The 19273-nt window shown below is 53.3% G+C and overlaps 1 protein-coding gene across 1 annotated transcript in view; it reads right to left on the bottom strand.

Moving 5' to 3' along the window:
* Nucleotides 1–845: 845 nt before the first annotated feature.
* Nucleotides 846–19273, bottom strand: part of GFRA4 (GDNF family receptor alpha 4) — a 120205-nt gene continuing 101777 nt past the window's right edge. Inside the window, exons 4-8 of the mRNA XM_074991655.1 lie at nt 18069–18414; nt 9500–9609; nt 8038–8172; nt 5361–5518; nt 846–1749 (exon numbers count right to left, since the gene is read on the bottom strand). Coding sequence (XP_074847756.1) covers nt 1603–1749; nt 5361–5518; nt 8038–8172; nt 9500–9609; nt 18069–18414 — 896 coding nt within the window. The 3' untranslated portion in view covers nt 846–1602. The remainder of the gene's footprint in view (nt 1750–5360; nt 5519–8037; nt 8173–9499; nt 9610–18068; nt 18415–19273) is intronic.

The following is a 19273-nucleotide window of genomic DNA, read 5'->3' as shown; positions in this document are numbered from 1 at the left end:
GGGGTTCACTCATCAATGCTTTATCCTTGCCGAAAGGTAGAGGTGGCCATGTGGGCTCAGACCCCATGGCTCACCGAGCCCAATAGCCTGCCTCTGACAGTGGTCAGCCCCAAATACACCGACAGTTGCAATAAATCCTGCACACACCAGAGACCACTTCTCCCCACACCCCTTCTTTTGAGGTTGACTTCGTGTTTGAAGCACGAGGGCGCAAACCAAACTAATGAGGGAGATTCAATTTAACCACCTGGCTCCTTAATTAGGTGAATCAGGTGAGCCATGCCCAGCTGGCTGGATCTTTTCATACAGAGGCTGGGCTTCTGCGCAGCCACCAGCAGTCATTCAAGTGGGTGAGTGGTTGGCTGCTAGGTCTCCACTGACTTTTTTCCAACCCAGCTCTCACTTCTGTAACTGGAGAGATACCATGTAAACTCCTGAACTTGCTGTGTGTCACAATGGATATCTCTGCCCTATGGTAAAATGCTCACAGCTGGGCTGTATCAGCTGACTGGTGGTCAGTGTAGATATGAGGGTTTATGATGCCCCAGAGCCTGGATGTTCACACTGCAAATTGATAACCCAAACAGCTGGACCCTGCCGCCATGGGCTAGCTGCGGGTATTCTATTACCGTGTAGACACAACCTCAATGGCCAGACAACTTGTCTGTCACATATGAGCCTGAGTCAAGTTACGTGAACATCAGTTCTTGCCTGGAGGCCTACACGTATCCAGAGATTATAAGACAACTAGCACTGAGCGGGACAGTATATTCTACTCTCACCTCACACCTGGATGTGACAAAAACTACACCCCCCCCCCCCCCCCCCCCGACACCTGACAGGACCCAGTAGGAATATTTAGGGTGCGAAGAGGATGTGGACATGAATTGCCGAAGACAGCAAAAAAACCCAGAAGGTGACACATGTGTTTCTTCCTGAAGACCATTAACGCATGAACTTGGTTTTCTATTAGAGAGGGGGAAGGGTCGGGATTTGGCCTGGAGTTACACAGGACGCCGTCAGACACATCAAAAAACTAGACAGTTCAGGGATCAGATGCCCCTGGCTCTGCCCCTCAGGGACACCTCATGTCTTCCTTGCTGGGCAAAGGCAACGCCTTGATGACAAAGTGGTCTGAGCCAGGCGTGGGGCTTTCTTGGTCCTGCCGTGCTTTGGGTCACTGTGGAAAGCTGCACGAACCGTTGTAAGATCTCCCCTCCCCCCAATCCCGTCCCTGTAGGTCAGCGGTGCACAAAACCTTGCCACCAGCTCATGCACCAGGAGTCTGTTCCTGCTCGACTGTCCCAGGAGAGCTCAGTTCCTCTGAATCTCATTCCTCGCGCTGGGCTCTAAGGGAACGGTCCGTGGCTCTGCACCGCCATGGAAACGCGACAGGTCGCTGGAGATGCGAATGGAGCCAAGGGGCGGGGCAGGTGACCCGGCGCAAACTGGTGAGATGCCGTCATTTTTACAAAATAAACTACGCCGGATGGGGCAAGAGGGGGGATTTCCACCTGCGCCCCAAATGTCACCTCTAAAAAACAATGAGAAAGAAGAACCGGACAGGCATCGAGTCACCGCTTGCTGCGTGCTCGCACCGCCTCACATCGTAAGCAGGAGTGGCACAGCAAGAGCCAGGGAAGCCCACATCAGCTGCCAGCCCGCGGGAGCACGGGAGGCCGACGCCAAGCTGGAAGTTTCAGATGCCAGTTGGGTGGAGCCCCGGAGGAGCAGCTCCTCTCCGGACACCTGCAAAGAGAACAGAGACGAGGCTGAGGTGATCTCGTGTTCCTTCTCTCGCCCCGGAGGCGAGTGCATCACGGGGCATTTAACGGCATTGTGGGTGAAATTGTGTGTGCCGGGGGGGATAAGAGGCAGGGCCAGGCCGACTGAGGTCTGCTCTGAGGCGCTGGCCTGAATGCTGGCCTCCAGCCCACCAGCGGTTACACGTCAGTGAGAGCAGCAGCCGCTCCAGCAGCTTTTCACTGAGGCCCTTCAGAAGCAGAGCCGAGAAATGCCGTTAACGGGGCAAGCAGAATGGCCCAGCAGTGACTTCACTTTTGTCCTTTGGTCTGAGGCCAGATACCACAGGACCAAAGAACTGGAGGCTCCTCAGTCACTGTCCCCCGCTATCGCGGGCAGGGTTCCCTCTCATTCTTTCCTTCCATGGGGAGAATACATTCTGTTATGTGCACTGAGGCACGGGCACTGTGGGTCGCTGTGGGTGCGCTGGTAATCAGGTGGGCAGCATCTGACTCTTTCGTGGGTGGCCGCCAAGTGCTCAGCTTACAGGGAACGCTGATCAAGTTGCACCGGGGGAGGTCTAGGTTGGCTATGAGGAAAAGCTATTTCACCAGGAGGGCGGTGAAGCTCTGGCACTGGTTACTTAGGTAGGGAATCTCCATCCCCAGAGATTTTTAAGTCCTGGCTTGACAAAGCCCTGGCTGGGCTGATTTAGTTGGGGTTGGTCCTGCTTTGAGAAGGGGGATGGACTTGATGACCTCCCAAGGTCTCTTCCAGCCCTAGGATGCTACAATCACAGGCCATCTGCTCACGCTACCCCGTTCATAAATGTGCCATGCTCCATCTTCAAACTAGTGGGGTCTTTACTCTCCCATCAACGCCTGCTCCTACTGAGACACTGTTCCAGGGCTTTGCTCATCCGATGGTTAGAAACCTGCTAATTTCCAGCCCCGTATATACCTGGCCAGTTTCTCAATCTGTTGTTGAGACAGCACTGTCCTTTGGTAAATGCCGCTCTTTCCCCTCCTTGCTACCTAAAGAGAGCAGGCAGACACTCTTCCAGCCTTTGCTTTGCTAGGTCATAAATAAGCCTAGCTCTTGCACCGCGATGGGTTCTCTGGTCCCTGATCACCCTAGCAGAGCTTCTCAATACCTGTCCAGCATGAACTCGTCTTTCCTGAACACAGCAGCTAGAACTGTACCCTGTTGTCTGGATAAAGACTTACCAGTGTCTGAATCAACCCTTCTCCCTCTTGGCAGGTAATCCCTTCCCTCACAACACAGCTCCCCGTTTAGTTCCTGTCACCATGTGCGTCCATAATACAGAGGTAGCTCTGTGCTCCACGTTCCAGCTCCTTCCTGGTTTTAGTTTACTGCGTGGGAGAGTGGCCGCACTGTGGAACAGCAGGGTTTGCGGGAAGGTTTCATGTTGGGTCACCATATTTGACCTTGCAAAAAAAGGAGGACACCCCGAGAGGGAGTTATCGGTCTCGGTATCCACCAGCTCACGTATTAGTGTACTGTATATCCTGTAGCACACCAATACAACGTGAGATACTGCTACAGAGGCACTCCCTCTAGCTCAGGGGTGTCCTCTTTTTTTACGTGGCAACCAGTCATGTCCCCCGGGGTGCTGAGGGAGGGGACATTCAAATGTGTGTGGTGCCCAGACTTTGAGGGATTCAGAGGCTCACAGATCAGAGCCCCCTCTCGTTGCAATAAAGGAGTTGGAGGGGAGGGGAGGGGAGGGGAGGGATGGAGGCCTTTTTTTTTCGTCTTTGCCCACGAAAGCTTATGCTCCAAAATTGTTAGTCTACAACGTGCCACAGGACTTCTTGCTGTTTTTGAAGACACAGACTAACAGGGCTACCCCTCTAATTGATGAAGTGTTAGCTATCCCTACAACTGCAGTTCCCAGGAGGAATTCACACCGCGGCTTTAAGCAAAGATGCAGAGGTCAACAAAAGCTGCCAATTCTGCACCCCAGTCCTGACGCTTTATTTTATATTTTATTTTATTTTATTTTATTTTTGGAGACTTGATCTGCTCCGAAAAGTCCTGTTGCCGTCGCTCTGCCAACCAGGGGTGTGGCGAACAAAACCCAGGTCTCTGTGGCAGCTGTGCCAGCAAAACCCACGGAGTGAAAGCAGCTATGTCAGTGGAATAGAATGTCCTTCCATGTGACGAATGCTACCAGGAGGAGGCATTACAGACCTCTGGTCTGCTTGTGCTGTGCCTACAGCCAGGGCCCAGGCTATACAGCTAGGCTGGCAGCCCTTTTGTGGTGTGGATGGAGCTGGAGAAGTGGGAGCGGGCAGGAAAATGAGGGAGGAGGAGTTTAAAATACATAGCATCAGAGTTGCTTGGGGATGAAGAATGACTTGGGGTTAGTGGCACCCGACTGGGACCCAGGAGAGCTAGGTGAAGTTCTGGGTTGTGTGTGACTGTGGGCAGGTCCTTGACTTCAAGGGGTATTGGGTGCTCAGATGCAGCTCAGGTTTTGTGCTTCAGTTCCCATCTGTATAAGGGGTATAACAGCACTGCCCCACCTCACAGGATGGTGGGAGATAAAGTCATTAATGGCTGTGAAGTGCTCAGATGCTACATTGATGGGAGCCAAGGAAGTACCTAGTTAAACATAAGAGCAGCCATCTTGGGTCAGACCAATGGTCCATCTGGCTCACCTCCCTGTCTTTGACAGAGGCCAGCGTCAGACATTTCAGAGGAAATGAACAGAACTGGGCAATTTTGAGTGAGCTGTACCCTGTCATCTGCTCCCAGCTTCTAGTTTATGGACACCTGGAGCACGGGGGTGGATCTGTACTTCGTGCCCCATAATTTGGGGTGTTTAGTGATGGCATGAACCATGTGCAAGATTTGAGAAGCCTTATACTGTTTAGGTGCTGATCAGGACTCGCTGTCCCACTTCGGCCTGCAATATTGGACTGGAAACCTGGCCACAGATATTCCCATGGTACAAACGGAAGGCCAGTAGTGACAGTGGACAACTCTTCCTCCTTTTAATTGTGTCTAGAACCTTTCAACTTAGGATCTCAAAGTGCTGAAAGAACATTAGTTCATAGTCAACAGCCCCAGGATAGAGCAATGTTATTCCCATTTTACGAGACTGGAAACTGAGGCAAGTTGTGGTTCTGTCACTTGCCTGAGGTCACATAGCATGCCCACAGTGGGGCCAGGAACAGAACCCAGGAACCCTGACTCCCAAGCCCCTGCTGCAGGTAATACTAATATGATGACTTATTCCTATCACAATGCAGAGGCACCGGCCACAAGAGGAGCAGAGTCAGAGAGAGTGACCCAAGAGGGCCAGTCAGGAGTGAGGACAGTGTGTCCCAGTGGTTAGAACTGGGTTTGTCAAAAGAGTGTTGGAAGAACAGGGCTGGGGAGGAACCTGAAGGAGGGGGGGTGAAGTTTGGCAGGCGGGTAAGGGAATCTCAGGTGCAGGCTGGCCAAATGGCAGCAGCTGAGCACAGAGGGTGCAGGAGGTGGCAGACGGCGGGAGGTGAGGGCCAAAAAGCTGAGGAGGAGGAGGAGGAGTGTCCATTTGCTGCAGGAGCCAGCTCAAAGGCTCTGTGAGTGTCTTGGCCCATCCTTACCTTGGTGGGCTGCAGCTGCTCAATGATGTTCCCTCGGAGAGTGGCAACGGCTCTGTTGGCATTTCGCTCCTGCTTGTAGAGCTGTGTGGTCGGGGGCACAGACGGGGCCAGGGCTGCATTCAGGTACGTCCCATTGCCAAAGGCCAGGATGGCGTTTTCTGGGGGACGGCGGAAGAGCAATCAGAGCCAAATCCCAAGGAAGCATTAATGTCCCCCTCCATTGCCTCCTATGACCCCCACACCAGCATCTCCCTCCCCTGGCGCGGCCATCACCTCCCACTGCCTCGCCTGCCTGCCCTGCTTAGCACTATGCTGTCGTCCATGTTGGCGGGGAGCAGCCAGGGGGCGGGGACAGCAAGCCAGGGGGTGGAGCTTCACAGCGGGGTGTGGGGTACAAACCCACTGATGACAGAAATTGCTGCCTCTCCCTGCTGCCGAGGCAGAGTGCTCCAGGGCTTGGCCCCATCTCTCAGGAGGGCTGCGCCCCACACACACTCAGCACGGTGCTCTGGCCCCCTCTGACAGGGCTGGGCCGAGGATGAAGGCTGGTGAGCCCCCTACGGCCATGGGTCCTTTAGCTCAGGTTATGGCAGCTCACACATTTAAAGCCAGAGGCTCGGTCCTTTCCGCTAACACCCTGCCGGGGGCCGTTCCACCTTCCATAGGCCAAGATGCAACAGAGCACAGGACAGGGAGCCGGGAACCCCCGAGTTCTAATCCCAGCTCCTCTGCCACTCCCGGCCGGCCTCTTCCCTGCTCTGAGCCTCAGCTTCCCCACCCCTAAAAGCAGGGAGAGCTGCCCTGAGCAGTGCTGAGGGGCCGAAGTTGGTCAGGTTCGCGGAGCCCTTTGGGAATGCTAGGTGTAGTCCTCCTGGTTTCATGGGAGCACGTACGTTTGACAGCCGTTTCCAGTGCCCCACGGAGACAAGCCTGGGGGCAGCCTGACCATCAGAGCCATGTATAGGTGGGAGCACCCAGCTGGCTGGGCTCCCTTTGGCTTGTTGGAACAAGAGTCATCCAGTGCAGCCTGCTGGCTCCCTGGAATTCCCACCCACTGGCCACAGTCCTTATCCCCAGTGCATGCAGGGGCCTGATCCTCGGGGGCACCTAACCCCCTTTGATTTCAGCCAGGCATTAGGCTCCTAAGTGCCTTTGAGGGGCTGGCTTCACAAGGGGATGAGCAGAGGGGAACCGGGCCCTGTGTGCTCACCCAAGAGCAATACTGGACAGGACGTAAAATTAACATGGAACCCTCCCTCCCGCCGGGGCAGAGCTGGAGGCTGGCACATGCCGAGCAGCATCGTGGATAATAAATACAGAGCAGCTTTAAGAATCCCCAAAGGATCAGACGAGGCACTGGGCCCCCTCGTGTCTTGAAGGCGCAGGCTTTCTAAGGCAGCAGCTCACCTAGGGGTTCGCTCAGCCTGGCAGCCAGCTGTGGGCTCTCCCCCACTGCTTAGGATTTCCTCCTGAACACGCAGCACTCCACTCCCTTCCATCTTTGTATTGCCACATGCGCAGCCTCTGCATGCTGCCTGGTGGCAATCAGTTGCCTCGCAGCCCAGTGACCTCTGGCCCACGGCTCCAGAATAGACGCCATCACGCAGGCTGGGTGATGGGCTTGTTGTCTGCCCGGGCATGAGGCCAGGATGCCCTGTGCGCAGGACCACTGCGGTTTAACTGCCAGGGAGGCTGAGGGGGCACTCTGGCTGAGAGGCCAGAAACACGCAGCTCTGCCCGGCCAGAGTAACAGCAGAGCAAGGAAATGCTGGCGAGGTTCGTTTGGCATTTGCGTGTCCCCCTCGTCGGGTTTTCTCAAGCACAACGTCCCCAGCGCCTCGCAGGCAGCTGCTGGATGGATGGAGCATGCGTCACCTCAGGATGCTGACGGTGTCTGACATCCTCAGAGCTAGTCATCTTTCCCAGGGCTACCAAGATGTTTCCGGCCAGTCTATCGAACTCAGACCACATCTCCTTCTGGCTCTTTCCAGGCCCGGGACGTCCGTTTCATTAGGCAGAACAGCTGGCGGCACGCTGGCCAGGGACGGACCAAACCTGCTGAGCTCTCCTTGGGGTTCATCGGGCTACAATTTACATGTGTTTGTAACCTAGTAGAAGCCAGGGGCTTGGGCACCAGCCTGGGAGCCAGGATAGCTGGGACCCAGTCCCAGTGCTGACACTGCCCCGCTGGCTGTCCTGGGAGAGCCACTTCCCTTCTCAGTGCCTGAATCCCCCTCCCGCCCTTTGACGACTTTCTCTCTCTAGGGCAGTGGCTGTCTCTCACTAGCACAGGTGCGGCCCTGATCTCAGCTGGGACCTCTCAGTGCTCCTGGAATGCTAACAAGGGCCGAATTCCGGCTGGTCCAGCATGGACGTGTCAGCGGTCAGAGGGCGCTGGGAACGCATCCATCCCACAGGGTAGCTTTAATTTGTCTGGGAAACACAAGGGCAAAGGGTGACTGTGTCATGTGTAGCACTCGTACCCTGCAGGGGGCATGTCTGAGGGAGGCCAGGCACAGGCAATGCTGGGACCACCTGCCAGCAGGTGCAGATCTGTGCTGCGATGGTGGCCGGACCACCTTCCACATGCCCTCTCTAGCCTTGTTGTGAGAGGCAGCCAGGACCACCCCAGGCCTACCCCACAGTGGACTTGCCCCGGCAGCCGTCTGCTACTTACGGAGACAGAGGTTGTCGGTGAAGAGGTGCAGAAATCTCTCACACTCCTCCTGCCGGTTTCCGCTGGCATTGCAGGTGCACCATGGAGCTATGTTGTAGGTTGAGTTGTCGATGTAGTTAGGCGTGATGGGGCTGCCTGCCAAGAGGGACGGAGCAGGGTCACTGTTTCTGGAGGAAGCAGCTCAGAGCCAGAACCACGTGCGGGCCCCAAAACGAGCCTTCTTCCCCCCAGATGTGTACCTGTGGCTTCCACGCTGCTGCCCTTCGATCTGCCAGGACTTCTGTCCCTTGCAGTTGACCTGCTAAGAAGGGACACTGGGGAGCCCTGATCCTCTCCTGGCCAGTTCGGCTTTGTTCGCTGACTTAGCACTCCAGGCCAGAGCAAAGCACTGAGCTCGTGATGTTACACCCCCGTGCCGACCCTGTTGCTACAACATTGGGCTTCTTTCTGGTGTCCTCCATCTGCTTGTCTGGTAGCCCTCGGGCATGAAAGCAACCAGCCTTTCCTTCCCAGGCTCCAGCAGCAAGCACTCCCTTGACTTTTCCTGACTGACCCCTGCTATGCTCAGAGTTCCTGCTTCATGCCTGTGTCACAGCCCTCTGAAGCCACTGGAGTAGTCGGCAGATGGGATACTGGGCTGGATGGACCTTTGGTCTGACCCAGTATGGCCATTCTTATGTTCTTATGAGTATGGGCAGAGGTGGGGTGGGGAAGGTGGCTTACACCTGGTTCCACCAGTGGTGGATATGACACGATCAACAGATGGGGGTCTGCCTGGTGATGAGTGTTCCCTATAAGAGAACGCCCTGGAGAGATTCAGGTACTGTCCAGCTGGTGAGCAGAGCATCCGTAGCATCCATACCCAGCGGCATGTGTTTCTATTGGTGGTGCAGATCCTCATATGCCTGGGTGCACGTAACAAAATTTATTTCACCCAGGGCTGGAAAATATTAGCGGGACCCTGCTGGTGAGCTGGGACTGCGAATCCAAGGATGCCCAGAGTCTGCAAACGAGGAGGAACAGGGGCAGCACTGAAACAAGAAATGCTGTAAATGCCACATTTGCCCTGTCTTTGGGAGCATTCAACACAGCCTTTCAGTACCTTGATGTCATGTGCAATCTATGGAGCAAGGGCAGGTACCTCTCTGGTGGTGAGGAATAAGGACCAACACCTTTTCACCAATGAAGACTGCACCTGGGATCTGCATCCTAGATCCCACTGAGTCACATTTGTTTTATCAGGTGATTTTTTACCTATTCGCCGGGCACAGCCAGCACTGTGATGGGAGACCGATACATTTCTTAGAGGGCTAATCCATCCACCTCCCCCGAGACCTGTCCAAGGAACTCTGCTTGCAGAACCTCTGTTGTCAGGGAGGATGCAAAGGGCAGACGGGACATGGCTCATGAAATCTCAGGGCGAGCAATGGTCCAGGACCCGAGGTGAGAGAGGAGAACATACCTATGATTCCTGTGTACGCCAACAGACAGGCTGCATAGTTCTCCCTCCTGCAGCTGGTCGCAGACTGCAGGGAAGGCTGGCAGTTAAACTGAAACTCGGCATACCGGGACCTGGGTGGGACAGAGAGCACATTGGGAGAAGTCACTGCTCCTTAACTTCCTGCACGTGCTGCACTTGCAGATAAATACAGGGGCTACACACGCAGGATTAAAGGGAATTCCAGGTGGGGAAGTGCCTAGGTTCATAGGAGAGAGAGAGAGAAGATGTAGAACAATGGAAAAAATAGAAGTGGGAACCTGGGGAAGGTTAGGAACTGCACTGAGCAAAGGTGGCAGGTTCATGAAACATGGGTCCTTTCTATGGAACGAGCAACACCAGGTGTGACAGGATTAAGTGAGGCATGAAGAGCGAACAGTGTCCCGTCCGTAGGTTGGTTGGAAGATACCATGGCAGGCTACTTCTTAACTTACTTGAGGTTGGTCCTGCTTGAAGCAGGGGGCTGGACTAGATGACCTCCTGAGGTCCCTTCCAGCCCTAGGATTCTATGATTCTAATAAGCAATTCCGGAATATCTCTTCCACAACAGTTTATTTAGGGATAATGCTGATGGGGTAGACATAGCCAAACAGACTGGCCAAAGCCCTGCTTAGACCCAAGAAAGGTCACCCAAATAGGGACAACGTAATTTTTCCAGTTCCCAAGCACAAGACAATGTCTCGGCTGATATCTCTCTGGTGCTGCCTGACACAGCTAAGCCATGACATTTAAATGAGCAGGCCTTTACGAACAGACACTGAGAATGTCTGTTGAACTTAGGACAGGAGAGTGAAACTATTCAAAGTGACATAGAACTTGAAGGATTTTCTTTTCTATCTTGTCAAGCCGAGACTTAAAAACCTTGAGGGATGGGGAATCCACCACCTCTCTAGGCAACGCATCCCAATGCATCAGCATGTAAAAGACAAAAAAACACTGAAATGTCACCATGGCAGAAAATAAGATAGCAGCTACCCAGGAGAACTGGCCTGTCAGGAGAGCAGTGTTCCCTGTAAGCTGAGTGCTTGGGCAGCCAAAAACGAGAGACTCAGGCACCGCCCAGCTGATTAGCAGGGCGCCCACAGCTGGCAGCATGTGTTTCTATTGGTGGTACACATTGCCACATGCCTTGGTGCACATAACAAAATTTATTCCGGCCATGGATGTTAAGAACAGAGGGAACCATGCAGGGGAAAAATTGGCAATAAAGTCACCTGGCAGGGATCTTGGTTCCCTGCAGAGGAAACTGGCAAAGGGTGGTCTCACGTTAGAGGAGCCTGGAAAGTCATAAAAATGGATCTATTTGGCCACTTTCAGCAGCTCCAGCTGATAGGACTTGAGGTAGCCATTGAGGTTAGAGGAAACCTGCCTGACTTCTGGAGCGCCGATGGAAGGACACGCTAGGGACGCACTCTGCGGTTGGGGTGTTTGCTGCTCTTTTGCTGCTTTTTTGCCACCAGCGGTTGGAACTTCAGCGAGCTCGGAGGCAAATGGACAATAGACGAGACAAAAGGTTTCCCCTTCCCAAGGGAGTCTGCAGCCTCGTGAAGCTACAGACGTGGCAGAATTGTACAGACACGTTCCCAGACTGTCTAGTCTGGCTTTGACCCGCAATCTGACTGGCGATGTGTGTCCTCTGAAGTCTAGGGCAGGGTTTTCAAACGCCTTCACCGTGGGGACTCTCATTAGAGAGATTGACTCATGGGCATCAGTTCCTCCAGCCTTGTTCATGAGCATGAGCATCCAGACCATCTGGCCTTGCCGTTTTAATTGCGTACCATCCCCACTGGCAGCAAGACTATCAAAGAGAATTCTGTGACTCACCAACCCCAGGGTCCCTGACAGACCCGCAGGTGTTTATTCTTACACGGTCCTTGAAAGCCACGGAAGGGCTATTCGCCCCATTGTACTGATGGGGAGCTGAGGCTCAGAAACACTAAAGCCCAGACCCTCAAACGTATGTCGGCACCTAATTCCCTTTGGCTTGCAGAGATCACCCCGGAAGTCTGTGGCAGAGCTGGGAAATCAACACAGATCTCCTGGCTCCTTGGCTGACTCCCACAAAGCCACCCTGCACTGCTAATGCTGCAGGGGCCACAGGCCGGAGCTCATTTGCCAATATTTTATCCAACGCAATCCAAACATCTCGGTACCTCAGCCCAGAACGGGCCTCTACCGGAGAGGAGTTACAGCTCACCCTCTTGTGTACATGGTATGCCCCTTGGGATGGAGGCTCTCCTTGATATCTGTACACCAGGCCTGCAACAGGGATGGGGGAGCAAGGAGGGGGCAACAGACCCAGGGCCTAGTTATTCAAAGGGGCACTGGCGGTGGCCAGAGTCCTGGGCCCCTTTACATTGCCACCAACGTGCCACTCCACACAACTCTGAGACCTGTGGGGAACCCAGCACTGTGCTCCAGGTGGTACTGAGGGCCGGCTGCCTCGGCCCTGCCCCTTCTGCCCAATGCCTTGCTCCTTCCAGGACCGCGGAGCTGGCCTCTCGCACACCTTGCCAGGGGCCGGCGGAAGCTGTAGGCCTCCCTGCTGCACGCACGGCCCCCTAGAACGGCGGGGCCCGAACCTCTGCAGGAGGCGGCCAGACAAGACCACCCTACAAGTAACAACAGCATACGCAGCAGTTCCCAACCTTTCCAGTAACCCGGCACACTTCAGTGGAGCAAACAATTCCATGGCACATCCCTTTTCTTTAGCTGAATCAACGGCTCACGAACATCACATTTACTTACATTTACTCTGGCTGCGGTCTTACTAGAGAGGTTGTCACACAGTAATGTGCGCAACAAGCTAAACAAGGATCACGTGTGTTAATGTTTCAAATCCACTGCCGAATACTCCGTCTTAGACAGCGAGCACAGACACGTTTTCCAAGTCCGCTCAACGCCAAGCTAGGGATATCGAGGCTTCGTCGACCCTAGCATTCCTCTTTCGAAAGAGGCGTGCAAATGAAGGAACTCAAAAATTCAGATGAGGCCCAGATTTACATATCTAGCACCTCATTTGCAAAGTCTTCTTTCAAAAGAGCTTCTTCCGAAAGAAGAAAAGCAGTGCAGACGCGGCTCTTTCGAAAGTAATCCCCAGCTTCGAAAGAGCCCTTCTTCCTAATTTTTTTAAAGTAGTTGTTTTGAAAGACGAAGATGCAAACGAGGTGCCAGATATGTAAATCTGTGCCTCATTTGCATTTTCAATGTCCTTCGTTTGCATGCCTCTTTCGAAAGAGGCGTGCTAGTGTAGACGTAGCTTGAGGAAACAAGTAACCGCTGAAAATTTCAGCACCTGCACAGTTACTCGCGGGTGGGGGAGGGGGTTCCAGAGAGCAGGCTGCCCTCCCCCTCAGCGCCAACATGCGGCATTTAAGCTGAGTCTCAAACCCAACAGGCTCCAGTCCTCCCTCCCTCCCTCCCACTTGCCACAGCAGGGAGTGGGGGCGGGTTGCCCACCAACTCGTTCGGGCCAGGGAAGCATTTCAGCTCCCTCCTGGTATGAAAGGCATCCTGGGGGATTGGCCATTCCCCTTGCGGTGGCTCTGCAAAGAGCCACCGTGAGGGATAGTGGACAAAATTTCACAGCACACTTAGACACTTCTCATGGCACACCAGTGTGCCATGGCACAGCAGTTGAAAATCACTGGAATACTGGAGTGCATGGACAGGTGGGGGAAGGAGATCCAGGCAATGCAATGGCTAATGGGGCTGGAAGGCAGGCAAGAAAATTTGAGAGAGCGTTCTGTACTGCACAGACTTTTCCTGCCTTATTCGGCTCACCTGTTTTTACATTGTTTGGGTATTTTTTACAGTTTTCATGCTAAGAAACAGCACCCGGATCACTTTGAATTCAAGGGCTTCGAGCTGGTATAAAACATGGCTGACCTGAAATTATTTTACTCTCCATGTTTCTTTAAAGAGCTGTGGTTTGGCCCTTGTTTTGGTTTCTGCACTTTCTGCAGGCTTTGGCCAGATCTCGCATTTTCTTCTGCTTTGGAGGTTGACTCCAGAGGATACATTTATTATCCATTTGGAGACTGGAGAACCAGCTAATTAACAGCTGTGCTGCTCTAAGGATGTGAAATCGCTCCCATCCTCCAGGAAATCAACACATCCCCTCTGCACTTCATTTTCCCCCACCTGCATAACTTATCCCGGGGGCAACAGTGCTACATTTCAGATCCACTGGCAAGGTGTGTGAAATCCCACAGTGCCTGGAATAAGGCCTGCTGGCTCCCCTGGCTTTCCATCTTTCAGACAAAGCTTGAACCGGAGGCTCTGGCCACTCACAGTCATTAAAATGCCTATGGTGCTTCTGGGAGAATAAGGAGGCTCACCCCAGACTAATTTCAATGTGGGGAATGCAGTTTCAGCTGGAGAAATTATTGTTCATGCTTCTTCTTTAAAAGCCAAGCACTCGGCATTCCTGCTGCAGGGTGGTTAATGTGCTCTACCCCAGAAAGAGCTGCTACAGGCTGGGGGAAGTGACTTTCTCTCTCCTTCTCTAAGCTGTCAAGTTCTTGGAGCGCCTTAGGGCTGAAAGAACAACAAAAAGTCTTGTGGCACCTTGTAGACTAACAGAGATTTTGGAGCATAAGCTTTCGTGGGTAAAGACCCGCTTCATCAGATGCATGAGTTGGCGGGGTATTTCAGAGGGATATTTAAAAAGTAGGGTCCCAGTAAAGAGGGAGGGCCAGAGCTGACGAGGTCTATTCAGCAAGGTGGAAATGGCCCAGTATCAACAGTACTTATCAAAAGAGTCAAAAATAAGTCAGATCAGACAGGGGGATGTAAGCCTTTGTCAGCATCTAATGGGGAGCTATCAACACCCAAAGCAGAGACAGTGTCTTTGTAAGCTGCGAGCCACTCCCAGTCTCTGTTTAATTCATGGTTAATGGAGTCAAATTTGCAAATAAATTGCAGCTAAAGTGGCTATGATGAAAATAATATTTAACTAACATGCACATACTCACGTTGACACACCTATGAATGTCCACAGAGTGTCCTTCATCTAAAAGCATTTCTGGAAACATCACAGCACCCTTCTAGTACTGCCATGAAAGAGGAGACATTATCAACCCCATTTTAACGAATTTGTCCAAGGAGCCACTTCCAGAGCAGGGAGCTGCACCCTGGAGAGGTAATGCCCAGTTTCCTGCTCCAACTACTCAGCCACATCACCTCTCAGGAGCCGTGTCTACACGTGCACGCTACTTCGAAGTAGCGGCACTAACTTCTAAATAGCGCCCATCACGGCTACACGCATTGGGCGCTATTTCGAAGTTAACTTCGACGTTAGGCGGAGAGACGTCGAAGTCGCTAACCTCATCAGGGGATCGGAATAGTGCCCTACTTCGACGTTCAACGTCGAAGTAGGGACCGTGTAGTCGTTGCGCGTCCCACAACTTTGAAATAGCGGGGTCCGCCATGGCGGCCATCAGCTGAGGGGTTGAGAGACGCTCTCTCTCCAGCCCCTGTGGGGCTCTATGGTCACCGTGGGCAGCAGCCCTTAGCCCAGGGCTTCTGGCTGCTTCTGCGGCAGCTGGGGATCCATGCTGCAGGCACAGGGTCTGCAACCAGTTGTCGGCTCTGTGGATCTTATGTTGTTTAGTGCAACTGTGTCTGGGAGGGGCCCTTTAAGGGAGCGGCTTGCTGTTGAGTCCGCCCTTTGACCCTGTCTGCAGCTGTGCCTGGCACCCTTATTTCGATGTGTGCTACTTTGGCGTGTAGACGTTCCCTCGCAGCGCCTATTTCGATGTGGTGCTGCACATCGTCGAAGTTGAACATCGACGTTGCCAGCCCTGGAGGACGTGTAGACGTTATTCATCGAAATAGCCTATTTCGATGTTGCTACATCGAAATAAGCTACTTCGATGTAGGCTTCACGTGTAGACGTAGCCAGGATGTGGCAAACATTATATCATACACGGAGTATCACCAGTGCTTAAAGGGAGAATGTTGTCACTGGTGGTTCTTGGGTGAAATGGGAACAGAGCCATCTGACTGCTATTGTTAATTATGTGGAGGGCAGCGGGGTCCCAAAAAGGGGGCTGGTGATTTCAGCCATATGGGATGACACAGTTCCTGCCCCAGAGAGTTCATTCATTCTCTAATGGCAGATCCTATGCCACAAGGGCAAGATGTAAACTGGCAGGTTAGATGAATGGGGAGGAGGGTTTACAGAAAATCTGCCCCATGGTTACGTGGTAGATAAGCAGGTGTCTTGTTATTAAATGTGTTTTGCATTAAGCACACAACTATGCTCACTAAAATCCCCTTCCACAGCACATCACATTTTGTTTGTTTTATTTGCCTTCTTATTTCTGGGCCTCTGGAGTCCAGTTGGGTCATATTTTCAAGCTTTTCTTTGCATAGAGGCATAGGGGACAAACTTACTTTTATTAAGGAGCATGGAGATTCTCTTGCAAACTCTGAATTCCTGCAGATGGGACTGTCCAAAAGACACCACCGATAATCATATTGCAAAAGTCGGCACCACTGACCAAGGGGGCAGAAGTTGGTCAACCTCCTGCAAAAGCTTGGGAAGCCCAGTGTAAATCTCTTGGCTCTCCGAGGTTGTGGTACCCTGTGGCTGCAGCTCATGTAGACATATCCAACTAGCTCAGGTCCCAGAATAATAAAGCGGCAACCACATGAGCTTCAACACCAGCTCTTCAAGGTGCTGAAAGCTGGTAATGAATGGGCAGCCAGTCCACGCTGAAAGCCATGCTGCTGCAGTTTCATTGCCATTGGTCCCCAAGCCAGCTAGATTCAAGCTGGTTGTCTACTGAAGCTTCCATCATGGCCCAGGACCACAGTACAGACACACACCAAAGCAAGCAGTTCTGTAGCACCTCAAAGCCTAACACATTTATATATTAGGTAATGAGTTTTCCTGGGTAAGACAAAAACTTGGGTCTTCCCCACAAAAGCTCATTACCTAATAAATAATGTGTTAGTCTTTAAGGTGCTACAGAAGCGCTTGGTTTTTGTGATGCTACAGACTAACACAGCTACCCCTCTGAGGCTACACACAAAGCAGTAACTTCATCACCAAAGAGCTGGAGGAAGCATCTTGGAGCTGTAATAAATCTCCTTTAAAGAAGGCAACGGGGTGGGGTGGTGGGGGAAGCCTGCTGCCCACCATGCTTTGCGACCTCTCCACCTAAGCTTTGCTGAACTTTGGTGGTTTTTAAATGGGGGCTTCTGCAGAGAAATAACAACCAGCTGTGGAAACCATCTTGTATAAGAAGCCATTTCACATCCCTTACTTCTGCACGCACACAAGAGCCTGCACTTTCCTTGACCTGTTTGGGAACAGCAGAAAGGATGAGCTCTATGGAACGCGTTAATGAACTGTTTGGAGTTAAGGCTCCAGCTCCCCGGTACCTGTTTCTCTTTGCTGAAAACGGTTTCTCTTGGAGAAGTGATTTACGATTGTCTAACTAATTGCCTCTGACACTGGGCTTTGTTTGTGGAAGGGTATAAAATACTAGAGTTAGCTGCATCAAGCAGCCTTGCTGGACCTAGTTTTACTAGTGTCCAGTTTGGCTCATCTGTTGCCTTATTGAATTCAATGAACCTGAATGTTAGCCGCCCAAACACAGAGAAGTCTTGTGCTTCAACACAGCCAACACTCCACGTTAGTTTTGTCCCAAGAAAATGCAGTAGTGTCTTTCTCTGCTTCTCTCTGTTTCTCTCACACACAAACACACCCAGGCTTAGCTATGTCCCATTCTTCATAACGGCACCAACAAAGACAACAAGGGGCAGGCCCCTGACTTCCCTTAGCAGGTGACCGTAAACAGGCATCTTGAGACGCAGTCGGCCCCTGCCAAGGATGTCTCAATTAAAAGCCATTTTCTGTGATCCCTGGCCCCCTCCCCTTGCCAATGCTGCTCGGGTTAAAGGAAGGGCTAGAGATATACTCAAGCAGCTGAATGGCCCTGCAGTCTGCCACAGTTCCTGAGAGCCCCTGCCCTGTTTGCAAGTGATGGTAGTACGTACACCCCGCCCCCATTATCTCTCTGGGCCCTGGGCTCAACATTTGATTCCCAGTGAGGCTCCCACACAAAGGGGCAGTGATGCCTAGTGGGCAGCCATGTGCCTAGCAATCAGCGGGGATGGGCACTGCTCCTTGATTCACTGCATAACCTTGGGCAACTGTCTGACCACTCTGTGCCTCAGTTTACCCCTTGGGGGTAACAAAGCTCAAACGCCCGCTGGGAGGCCTAGCAGGAAGCACTCGCAAACTGCTTTGGGAACCTCGGGACAATGCAGTCTGGCTCCAGACTTACCACGCAGCTTCCCAGCTACAATACCTGAGGGAAAAAGAGGGGCAAACCGAGGGACATGCCCCAAGAACACCTTCATTTGAGTCCAGACTTTTCCTAGCCCACCCTTTGCTTTAGCCGCTGGAAGAGGTCTCACTGTAGGGGCTGCTTCAAGGCCAACACCCGAGTTATGAGAAAGTTTCCCTTCAGAGCAGGCCCTCGGTGGGGGGAGGCTGATTGGGCTGCGTGAGCGTTACCTGCAGACATAGTTCTCCTGGCAGGAGTCCAGGGGGGCCAGGCAGTTGGGCTTCTCCTTGGACTCATAGGAGCAGGCGGGGACGATGGTCTGCCGGCGGCGCTCAGCACAGGCCGTGTCGTCGCAGGGGCAGAAGAGCAGCTCGTGTGTGTACTCAGGGGGCACGCGGTCAAAGAACTTGCGCAGGGCCTTGTGGCACTTGGAGCGGTTGCAGGTGTCGGCCCGGGCCTGCCGCCGGATGCAGAAGGAGACGTACTCCGTCCTCAGCCTCTGGCACGTCTCGTCCACATTGCAGGCCTTGGCGGCGTCCAGGCAGCGGTTCACTTGCGTCACCTCGTTCTCGGCACCTGCACGGTCCAGAGACACCAACTAGGCTTAGACTCAGACAGGGCCACACCACTGCCCCCGAGGCACCAGCGCTCAGAGGATAGCGGGGCTGCCCTTGGCTAACTCAGAGCCCTGGCTGGGATTCAGCCCAGGGCTAGACATTTAGTCCTGATGAGGCCATTAGGAAATGAGCTCGTTTCTAGAGGTCCTTCTGCTGGGGCTTGCTGGGCACCAAGGGTGGAGGGGGAAGCTGTTCCAGGAAGGAGGGAGGAGGTTTTGGTCACATGCCAGGCACAGGACTCTGGACTGAAGCAACAGCATCTTCCCAGCTGTGCCAAGACCCCTGCTCCCCTCTGAGTCTGTCCCTCCCACTCCCAGCTTGAGCCCTTCTGGCATGGAGGCAGGACGTGGGCTCCGGCGGGGAAGGAGGGACTGGCCAGGGAGGCAGGGCTGCCGGCCGAGAGGTGAGTGAGAAAGCCACTGTCAGGCAGCAGGTTGGGGGTGGACTGCTGGCTAGCCCAGACTTGGCGGGGCCAGGCCCCCTGCTCCCCTCGCCTGGCCCCTGCTGCTGTCCCTGACAGGTGAGTTCCAGCTAGCTCCAGGTTCCTGCCCCCTCTGGCTATTCGGTGCCTACCAGAGCCAGCCGCCTGCAACCCTGCTGGTGGTACCTTTCCTGGCATGGCCAGCTCTGCCCACTGGCGTAACACGTCTGGACAAAACACACGCACCGAGCTTCTGCAGAATCACGCATGTAGCACTGACGACAGCTCGGAAACACTGGGCTCCCCTGGAGCCCCACAGGCTAAAGCTCTGTCCTGTTGCCAAGATCTCAAAGCATTCAGCAGACATGAAAAATCAGAGCAAATCTGATGCCTTTCA

The sequence above is a fragment of the Carettochelys insculpta genome, chromosome 4, assembly GCF_033958435.1.
Source record: "Carettochelys insculpta isolate YL-2023 chromosome 4, ASM3395843v1, whole genome shotgun sequence".
Classification (NCBI taxonomy): Eukaryota; Metazoa; Chordata; order Testudines; family Carettochelyidae; genus Carettochelys; species Carettochelys insculpta.
The sequence above is the reverse complement of the archived record's forward strand: the minus strand, read 5'-3'. Positions and strand labels throughout refer to the sequence as shown.